The sequence below is a fragment of the Euphorbia lathyris genome, chromosome 4 (genome assembly GCF_963576675.1).
Source record: "Euphorbia lathyris chromosome 4, ddEupLath1.1, whole genome shotgun sequence".
Lineage (NCBI taxonomy): Eukaryota > Viridiplantae > Streptophyta > Magnoliopsida > Malpighiales > Euphorbiaceae > Euphorbia > Euphorbia lathyris.
In genome coordinates this window covers 63,618,439-63,629,455 of record NC_088913.1, presented here as the reverse complement: position 1 = coordinate 63,629,455, position 11,017 = coordinate 63,618,439, and the positions used below count along the sequence as shown (strand labels likewise).

General features: G+C 30.0%; 1 protein-coding gene across 1 annotated transcript; it reads right to left on the bottom strand.

The window, feature by feature from the left end:
- Positions 1 to 3,758: 3,758 nt before the first annotated feature.
- On the bottom strand, positions 3,759 to 8,004 carry LOC136227546 (protein TONNEAU 1a-like). The gene is made up of 8 exons (XM_066016240.1): positions 7,781 to 8,004; positions 7,059 to 7,191; positions 6,484 to 6,572; positions 6,257 to 6,376; positions 4,852 to 4,979; positions 4,690 to 4,712; positions 4,446 to 4,605; positions 3,759 to 4,031 (listed from the first exon to the last, which is right to left on the bottom strand). Exons 1-8 carry the CDS (start codon positions 7,865 to 7,867, stop codon positions 3,980 to 3,982), a joined length of 792 nt encoding a protein of 263 aa, XP_065872312.1. The 5' UTR covers positions 7,868 to 8,004; the 3' UTR covers positions 3,759 to 3,979.
- Between the last annotated feature and the right edge of the window lie 3,013 nt (positions 8,005 to 11,017).

The following is an 11,017-nucleotide window of genomic DNA, read 5'->3' as shown; positions in this document are numbered from 1 at the left end:
TTTTTTTTTATGTAAGCGTAGTGTATGGTGGGTCCCATTTTTAAGTTAGTAATGGTCAAACAGACATTGACCGGGCATAAACCGGAAAAATGCACATAATTGTCAATCAAGTCAGTCATATTTGAGGTATATTTTTTAGACGAAATGTAATCTAGGTACGAAAGTGTGAACCGAGGTATGTTTCAGGTACTATTGTTGTAATTTACTCTTATCGATTAATTAATAACTCTATAAATTAATAAAATTCCATGGTCCTAACATTATTAATTTATAGAGGTTTTACCGTACTAATTATTCTCTTAAGAATATTACTGACTTTAGCATCGGAGTATCCTGATCTATTCTAATGATACTTCACAAGAAAGTGCTCGGATGATTTTTTCACAAGTTATTTAGAAACAGCAAAGAATAATAGTCATCATTGTTGACCAATACACATGAGTTTCTTTTAACCGACATAGATGTATGGTTGACGATCAACGAGGCCAAATATATAGTATTGTCATTGTGAATGTAAGATGATGAGTGAGTGAGCAGAGAGGCAACAAATATAAATTAGGCAAAGGATGTGAATAATATGTGTGAGTGCCTACAATGAATTGTGTGTGAGTGAGTACTTAATTTTAGTAAAGTTTCAATTTCCATATTAATAAAATAATTTCTGTTCAATTAAATCCTCCATACACAACTCAACATCTTATGTCTTGAGTGATGGTTGCAGCGATGGAAATACCACCAATATCAATGACTAGCTTAGATTTCCAAGACTCGGCCACTTGTTTTCCATGCATCCTTTCTATTTATAGTTTAACATCCCGCTAATTAACCCGGCATATATATTTCTGACTGTAAAAGGTTGGAGCACTCTTGATATCTATATCTCATTTAGAGATGATTAGTTATCCTATGAAGACATGTTCATTGGTCTGCCCCAACCCGTCCTTTATGTGTTAGGTTTTGACATGTATATTTGATGTTAGGTTCGGACAAGAATTGTTTCATTTTGTACGTGTAGTCAATATTTGCTCTTCCTCATAAACTTTAAAATTATTTTGATACCTTATTTCAAAATATTATAAAACAAAAATTCTCACATAAACTTAACATCATTCTTTGTGCTTAAGACTTATGTTACACATTCTTTTTTTCTTCTAACGTCATTCTTCTTTTTAAGTTCTAAAATTGTATCAAGACGTTACTCCTTCCGGTTCAAAATGATTGTCATATTTGACCAAATTATACATATTAAAAAAATAATTGATTTAGAAGAAAATACATTCTATCTCTCTTAATTAGTTATCCTTATTTTTCATAACATTCATTAAATTACATACATTGAAAACTTAAAATGACAAAAAGAGCAATTAATATTAAATTCATTAATAAGGGTAAAATAAGAAAAATTTACATAAAAAACCTAAAATGATAAATATATGAAACAAGAAAAATTGTAGAAATATATTTGTTATGTGAAAGTGTTTTAAAATATAAATTGTTATATGGAAATATTAAAGTGTATAGTTTTTTGGGTTAGTTACATGAAAATCATATTTTCTTTAAACAAATATACATTTCTCAAACTAATGAAACTATTTCTTATTATGTCAAACAATTATAAACCTATACTCAAAACATCAAATAAAAAAAAAACATGTTCTCGTCCTCAACCTGTGAAAACAATAATTGCAAGACTACCACTCTCATGTTCTTTCTTGGGTCAAATACATGAATATCATAATTAAGTACAAAATTACAACTAAGTCATATCATCAAACTTAATTTTTAACATGTCATTATTCTCTATATATTATGATTTTACATCATAATTTAAAAATCGTAGACTCTAATTCATAAATCATAAACCCTAGAAAATATATTATAGACTTCTAATTTATAAATTATAATCTTTAAAATAAATTAAAAGTACTGATTTTACTAGTCTGACATAATATAAAATTATGACTTGACATAGTTGTAAATAGTTTTTAACAGATGAATTTCTGTGTAATTTTCCCTTCTTTTTTCTTTGAGTCTGTAACTAGCCCATCCATTATTTTTTCCTCTGACTCACACTTTTTAGTTTAATTTCATAATTCATTTGTTTGTAATGGCTTCTAATAAATTTCATATTCATATTTAAAATTCTTATGGATCAATCTAAGAATTTCCATGGCTTCTAATAAATTTCATATTCATATTTAAAATTCTTATAGATAAATCTAAAAAATTTCATAACTTCTAATAAATTTCATATTCATATTTAAATATCCTTTGACATCTTCAAATCTTTTCTAAATATTCATTTTCTATGTTGTAAAATCAAATCTTTTTTTTTCATTTTCAATTACTTTTTTCAATATAATAAATTATCTATCAACATTAATATTAAATTATTGTTGTTGTACCATTACTAATGGAGAAAAGAAGAAATTGAAAGAAAGAGAACCAAAATAATGTACTGGTTATGGGTATATGAGCAAGGAAGTAAAGAAAGTTGTAGGGAGACAGATAAGGAAGGAAAGAAAACTCATAGGAGATAGACATAACTGAAAAGGAAACGTCAAGTTATTGAAATAATTGTAAGATTTGACAAAAACAATATAGAATATGAGTTTTTGATAAAATTAATTATAAGAAATTTGTTTATTGATAAAAAAATAGAAAACTAACTGCATTAATTGTAAAACAAAAATGAAACCTGATGTTTCATGTAAATTTCTCTAGTTTTTTAATATTAAAGAAATAATCTATTATTTTTGTCACAAGGCCCAAAAAGGTTTAAGGCAGTTCTGTTCAAGGATTCAGATGATTGGGTATGTACTAGGTTATACATAGTTGTGCTGTGCCCATGTATTGCTTAGAACAAAGTATAACGGTTACTTTTTAACTTAATACATCATTTTCTTTGAATATAAAGCTTGATACGTCCAGAACTATAACTTGCATAAACTATCCGGATAGCCTTTCAACTTACATCAAATATAATTAGTTAATCATTCTGTTGCAAAAAAAAAAAAAATACAAAATACAAAAACTACATACAAAAGATATATTACACACATCTTGAAAAAATAAAACGGCTGTGAGTTATGTAATAACATTTTAAAACGCATGCAATACATCTTCCATATGCAGCTTAATTTTATACAACCGAATTATTAATTCATTACATTTTAAACAAGTTGCGGGGTCATCTGAACATTTTACACAAATTGAATAAGCTATAAGCACACTTTGAAAGTTCAAAGACCAATCAAGCTTAAGCTTTACTTTTACTTGTAAAAAAGAGCTGTAACAAACTACTAGAATGCATATTACTAAACTTAGTTTGTTATCCCAATTGGCAATCCAGATTTGAGAGAGAAAAAAAATAGGGAAAGACAGGACTGACACAGACGAGTGCTGGAGCTGCTACATGTGGCTCGTGTATTACACGCACTTATACTAATTTTATACACGTGAAGAGGCGAATCAAACTTAATAGAAATTGAAACTCACTTAGCTCAACTATATTTCAAAATCCATATAATTTCTGAAATTTACGGCATAGCGACATAGAAAAGGCAGCTGGACTAAACACTGAATGCATTTTACATTTTTAATCCTGTGCAACAAAAGTACCTAATTTCAACAATTCATCCTGTAACAAAAATCACAAGTTTAAAATGGAAGGAATTTGGTGTTGTTTTAGCAGGTTTTCGTATTTCAATCTAGCAGGCAGCATCAAATCAAATTTAAGAATTACGACGACAATGATAGAAATATAAAAACGGGGACTACATTGGATATTTCAACAAACCTCGTACAAACACTAAATCAACTCGCAATATAATTTCACGGGAAAAAAAATAAAAAAATAAAAACTTACAATGAAACGAACTACTGCGCTCTTTTCCTTGATGATAAATAAAAACATTTTGGCAGGTTTGAAAATAAGATTACACACTAAGCTACAGTTCAGGATATCATAAAAATTCACCTAAATATGGTCAACCCTGCCATCATCATCACTCATTCCATCCCCAGCATGCCTGCAACCATAATACAACATCTTTAATTACAACATGGCAATGATGACGTAGCATGCAATGCAAACGAAACATGTCATACGACGTATCTTTTCTCGCTTGCAAGCAGATATAAATTTTTTAATATGGTACACAAGTTTAATTTCCATAGCTATCAACAATTAAAACAAAAATATCCATGTTAAACCATCTGCAAAACATATAATACTGCCACCATAGATAGTAATACATACTCAGGGAAAGTAAAACATAATAACAACTTCCTATATGCATAGTAACTAACCTTTTACCTTTTTACTACAGAATTTTACACCTTCCATACTAAATTTACATTTTCAATAACGAATGGGCATGACTTTCAAATTGCCTTAATGAATAATGAAATTATTTAATTTAAATGGAAATGAGAAAGCTAACCGCCAGGATGTAGTTAGATTGCGAGCTTTTCTATCCAACTGAAGGTTTTCTAAGGCAGTAGCCGAAGCTCGAATCACATCATCTGGAAGCTCATCGCCATCATATCTCCAATTGTATTCATCTTTCCGGTAACCAGACATAGAGGATCCTGCTCTCCTATCTAGATGAAATATGGCATCAGATAAAGCAACCAGCAATTATAGGCTTAGTATTTAGTAGGGAAAATCACAGACTAATTACTCACCAGATCCCTGAGAAGAAGCTGGCCTGGATAGGAACAAAAGTAACCGTTAGTGCCCAAGTGGAGAAAAATGACATAAAAGACACACATGGGGAGAGAGAGAGAGAGAGAGAGAGAGAGAGAGAACAAGGCAAGGGAAGATTGCAAGATGGACAGGGGCAGCACCTTCCTAAAGGAGGTAAACCACCAGCAACTGAGGATGAAGAGGGTCTGCGAACATTCCTTGACTCTAAATTAGATAAGGACTCAGCTTCTGATACTCTTCTACCAGTACCCCTTCCTTGAGATAAATTCTGTCACAACAAATTCTACGGAATTGTCAATAGTTTATTTAGGAATACAGTGAGAGAACTGACAAACGAAAATAAAGAAACATGGTTCAAATTTCAAAATGAAAAGAGCCTTTTTTTTAACAAACGTTATTATATAAGAGTTAGTACAACAAACTTGCTATCTCAAATTAAATAAAAGCATGTCAGTAAGAGGAGATGCACAAATACATGCAGAAAAGAAAAATACTGCCCACAGCACATAAAAAAGCCAGAAATCAGTAGAAGTGCACTCCTGCTTAAGTTTCAGTTGGGAAGATTATACTAAAAGATCCAAGCGTAGAGTGCCTTGAACGGCTGAACCAAATCAGTTTCAGTAACAAATAATGATCCCTCAACCATAGCAAACAAATAAAACCTGATCTGCATCAAATTCAACAATAATAAAATCACATAACATAACCAACCAAATTACTAAAAACATGGCATGCCTAAGAATCTTCCTGCTTTTCTGCTTCAACCATCATTGAATCATGATGCCACACAATTAGCAGTCTAGCCGTATTTATATGCATTGCCCACCTATAGAATAGAACTTGACTATTTGACAATGCAATGCCTAAGCATGGCTTTAATTGATTCTTAACTTCTTCATAATGTGACAAGAAGTAAAATGCATGTATCTTGCAATTGAAATATATTACAAATTACAATAAGCTTTTCAAGAACCTAAATTAACTCTCCTTATAGTAAGCTGGATTAGAAATAATAAACTGACTCTACTAGAACACCAGACTGCATAACTATATCTTAAAAAACCACGAATATGCAGCCATTGTTGGGTCCAAGTATTAAAATTTTCCACAGAAGTGAAACTACATACCAAAAGGAGATAATCTCATTTCAGTTCCCAGCTTCAGACAACACAGAACTAAAACCTCATTCATGTAAGTCGAGACAATCAGAAAACAAGCACCCAGCATCACTCTTTCATTTAATTTCCAAACATGGTCACAGTTTCTCAAAGATCCTAGTGGAAATATTTTTACAGAAGTAAAACAAAGAAGGCCACATATCCATCCTCTCATGGATTGACACTGCAAACTAAAGGCGCTTCGGGGAAGATTAAGAAGAAGTCCAAGTTATATGTTAAGTTTATTAGAAAATACCACACATCTAAAAACAGATGACTGTGTTAACATTTATCATTTTCTTTGTATAAAAAATAACACAGACTCCTCTTTTCCAAAGAAATTCAGCCTAAAAGGTTGATATGCAGGAAGAAGACCTTATGGACAAACCTCAAACTTCAGGAATCCTTCAAGAACATCCAAAAGCAAAGGACTATCACCGTTTCTGTTAAGATCATATCCATTCTTGCTACTAAATTCTTTCAACTCTGCTTTCCAGGAATCCTTTTGCTGAAATGCAAAATAAAAGTGGTAGTCAATAACACTCACATAAAGGTGAAATGAACATTTAAATATGATGTTTAATAATCTTGCAAACTGAAAAATTACTTGATTACCAAATTGCACTCTGGCAGATAAACTTTAAGTGTATGATTTAGTTGTGCCCAGTCCAAGTATTCACATACCAAAGCAGTAAGTAACCTCCCTGCATTTGGAAACAAAAATCAGCAACTATGCACTACTAAAGTGAAGATGAATTCCTTGTTATGCAGCTTGCAAAAGAATAAAACACATGAAAAAAATGTCTGCATTTGAATGTGAAAGGAAATTCAGATTCCCAATGGATGAATAAAGTTATATCCAGATAAATATCAAGCCAACCCACAAGGTAACTATTCCAAAGCACATCAGCTCAAGCAGCTGGAAGATTTATCTAGCAATGCAAAAACTTCAAATTGATTCTTTATATTCTACTGGAGAATTTCCTATTGTGTGCTTATTTATGATACAAAGTACACCAAGCAACTTTCTTTCCAGCTCTTAAAACATCTCTGATATACTGACCCAAAGCTCAATCAGAAACTACATGGTTCAAAAAAAATGAGCAAAAAAATGCCACATGGAAAGGAAAGTTTCAGCAATCTCAGGCGTTTCAAATAAAAATGTTAAAGGGTGCAATTCAAGGGACAACCTGAAGGAGAAGCATGCAGTTGTTTGGCGCGATCATTGCAGCTTCCCAACAATGCAGGAGGTAAGCCTTCGTCCTTTTCAATTACTCTGTCCTCCTCTTCAATTGCCTCAAAAACACTTGCCCTGAGTTCAGCCTAGCATCAAGAAGCAACACTTTATCAATCCAAAGTTCGGATTGCAAGAGTATTTCATTCCATAACCACACAGCAGGCGGAAAATATAGCAGCATAAAAAATAATAATAAAAAAAAACTCTGGACAAAAGCCTAAGCATTAAATCAAAATATGAAAAACAATCTTGCACAGCACACTCACACAAATTCTCCACACGTGAGGTCGCGCGCATTAAAAAAAAAAACACAAAACCCTAGCTACAACTCATCAAATTTCGCCGAACCATTTCTCTACGCCTCACCAAAGGAAAACAAACTCTCTGGCACCGATCATTAGTACAACAATAAAAGATCTCGAATACCAAGTTCACTAAAACTCAGGCAAAAAGATAGGTGAAATTCGAGATCTTCGAAATTTCTTAAGGAACGAGATCCAAGAAAAAGGACGTCAGAAGAAAAACCTCTTGGACGTCTTCCCTCCACTAATTAAGTTAGGAAAGGTGAATTAATCGTCTCCCTCTCCCAGTATATTTCAGTTCCTACGCTAACATGAATACCTCGGCAACGAAACAAAATGGAAAATAGATTTGAAATGAAACAAAAAAAAATACCCGGATCTTAGCAAGAACGCCCTTCTTCTCGAGGGTACGAGTGACGAGAGTCTTAAGGTCCATCATTTCTCTGGTGTAATCGTCCATTTTTCAAATCCTTTCTTCTTTGCGCTCTCTCCGTCGCTATATCCTCTTGGTGTGATTTTTGAAAAAAACAAAATGAAATTTTAGAGGATGAGAGAGATGAAACAGAGGAGTGTGTAACAAGTGGAAAATGAAAATAGATAGGTGATGTAATAATAATGAGAGTAAACAATTTATCGCACCATATATTTTACATATTAAATTAATTAAAAGGATCTTATATTTCTTGTGCTTCAAAAAAAAAAAAAAAAAACCTTATATTTGTTGACATTATTATATAATGGCGGACGGTGAAGCTGTCGGGGTCGAACAGTAGATGGCCTGAAAATGATGGTTCTGTAGGGGGAAAATCGGCTTGTTTGGAAGCCACCCGAGAATGTTTTTGTCAAATGTAGTGTGGACGTTGTAATTTTTGTAGAATCGCAAAAGTATGGGGCCGGTGCAGTTTTAAGGGACAACGGAGGGGGTTTCTTGGATGTAGCAGTTCTGTGGAGGACGGTCATATTGAACCAGTATTGGCTGAGGCATTAGTACTAAGAAGAGCGATGGAATGGGTCGGTTCGTTAGAGTATCAGAGGGTTATATTTGAGATAAATGCCCAACGAGTAGTGATCGATGTTGCATCCAGGTCTCAAGACATCTCGGAACTCGGATGTATCTCGGAAGACATTAAAAGTCTTTTCCAAAGTAAAACATAATTTTCTGTGATTTTTGTTCTTAGATTAGCGAATCGGGTGGCTCATATTTTAGCCAAACAAACCTGTTCCAATGCTAGTCGGTTTGTTTCCTTTACTATTCATTCTTTTTTTTAATGAAACTCTTTGTATGGATATTGTTAATTTGCAAAAAAAAGAGTTTTCTGATTTTAATAAAAAAATGTTTTAATTTCCATCGATTCCTTAATATTTTTTATTAAAGTTAATAGTAAAATTAAATTAAATTTAAAATAACAAAATTACTATTTATTCACTTTATAATAATAAAATATTTATTTTTCCACATAATTCTAATATCTTCAATGTATTATAACTGATTTATTAATTTTATATAATTATAAATATTTTCTCTTAAAAAAATTATAAATATTTTTTTATAGTAAAAATTATGAATATTTAATTAGTAGTATAGAAGTTTACTCATTAAAACAATAAATAAAAAAATATTTCTAAAATTATAAAACTAGAAGTAGACCTATATAAAAAAAATTAATTGTAGACTTTTCATTTCTAATATTATGGATAATAATACATAATTTTGTGTTTAAAAAAAAATACATAATTTTGTAAAATTTTCAAGATTTATAATGGTGTTTAATATTAATTTAAAATAATTATATTAAAAATAAATAAATAAAAACTAAGAGAATAAATAATAGGGTAAATAATTATAAAGTCCTTATGTTTTTACTTAACTTACTAGTAGGTCCATCATATTATTATAAGATGCTTAAGTTTTATTTTAACCAACTCTTTAGTCCTTCCATATCTTTTTATAGATGAAAGTCCAAATTGCCGCTAGTTTTTTATATAAAAAAACTTATCTTTTAATGCCAAAATAGTTTTAATAAAATTTATGAAGTATATATACACCAAAATTTATATAATTGTATATACTAATCATTAAAAATGTATTTTTATTCTCTTGAATTTTTATTTTTTAATATAATATCTTTAAACTAACATTAAATATTAATAAAAAAAATTAAAAATCATATTTTTTTTCTTCATTTATAAAATTTATTACAGATAAATAAAGATTACTTTTTACAAAATTTATATAATTTTGCTCCTATTTTGATAATTTTTGAAATATTTTTCATTCATTTTTTTAGTCAATAAATTTTAGACTACTAATATAATTATATAAAATTCAATAAATTAATTACTCAATATTGTAGAGATTATGTAGGAGAAAAAATATAAAATAGAAAAAATAAATATTTTATTATTAAAATATAAAGTAAAGGGTAATTTTAGTATTTTAAAATTTATTTGGTATAATTTGACATTTGACTCAAAGGTAAAGGCTATGCTTACTTTGTGTGTTTTCACCATTGGATTAATTTTATACTCCATCATCCAATGGTGAAAACAAGTAAAGTAACCATAGAAGACACCTTGACTCAAGGTGTCCGCTATGGTTACTTTGTTTTTTACAAAGTACTGTTACTTGGTGCTCATTTTCACCATTGGATTAATTTTATGCTCCATCATCCAATGGTGAAAATGAGCACCAAGTAACGGTACTTTGTAAAAAACAAAGTAACCATAGCGGGCACCATATAAATATATTGATTAAGTTTAAAAACAAAACAAAAAAAAATTTACACATGGATTAAATATTTAATTAAGATAATAAACTAATAAATTGTTTATCTTAATAGTTGAATGAAATGTCAAAAAGCCATGATTGTTTAGTTTATCCAAATCCAAATTTATGTATCAATTTAATTCTAAAATTGACAATATTTGATAAATTAGCATGAATACAATTAGTTTCGATACCTACAAATTTATCAAATTTGACATAATTTTTCGGGTACTACTAATCTCAATACTAAGTTAATACTTAAACTTTGATTTGAGCTAAATTAATCATACTTGCAAATTTTTGAGGTCATTTTAAACTTAATTCTTTAATAATTATATTAAATAGTAATAATACGCGGAGCTCATTAAGATTGCGAAATTAGATTTGGACCGTCTATTTTTGGCGCCTGATATTTTCCAAATTTGATTTAATCAATCACCGTTTAATATGGTTTTATTAAAATTATAAAATGGAAATTAGTAAAAAAATTAATAAATTTAAATGTAAGTGCAATTCACCAATTTAATGAAAATGTAATTTCCTTAAAAAGTGGTTATAGCCCACATAATTTTAAAAGTGATAATGAAAAATGATGTCTACAAAATAAAGTGATTAAGGTAAGCGGTCATACAGATTGATCCAAAAGCAATCGCATTAACTCATAGATGCAATTATATCGGATATTTTAGTAGAAACAAAATTGTTTAATCAAAGAAAGTTTTTAAAAACTACAACTAATATCTAAAAACGATTAATATTTGTGATTTTGGTTTTTTTTTTTTTGTATTTTTATTAATATATCAGCAGATTAGTTATGGATGTGTTTGGTAGCTATTTTCATGT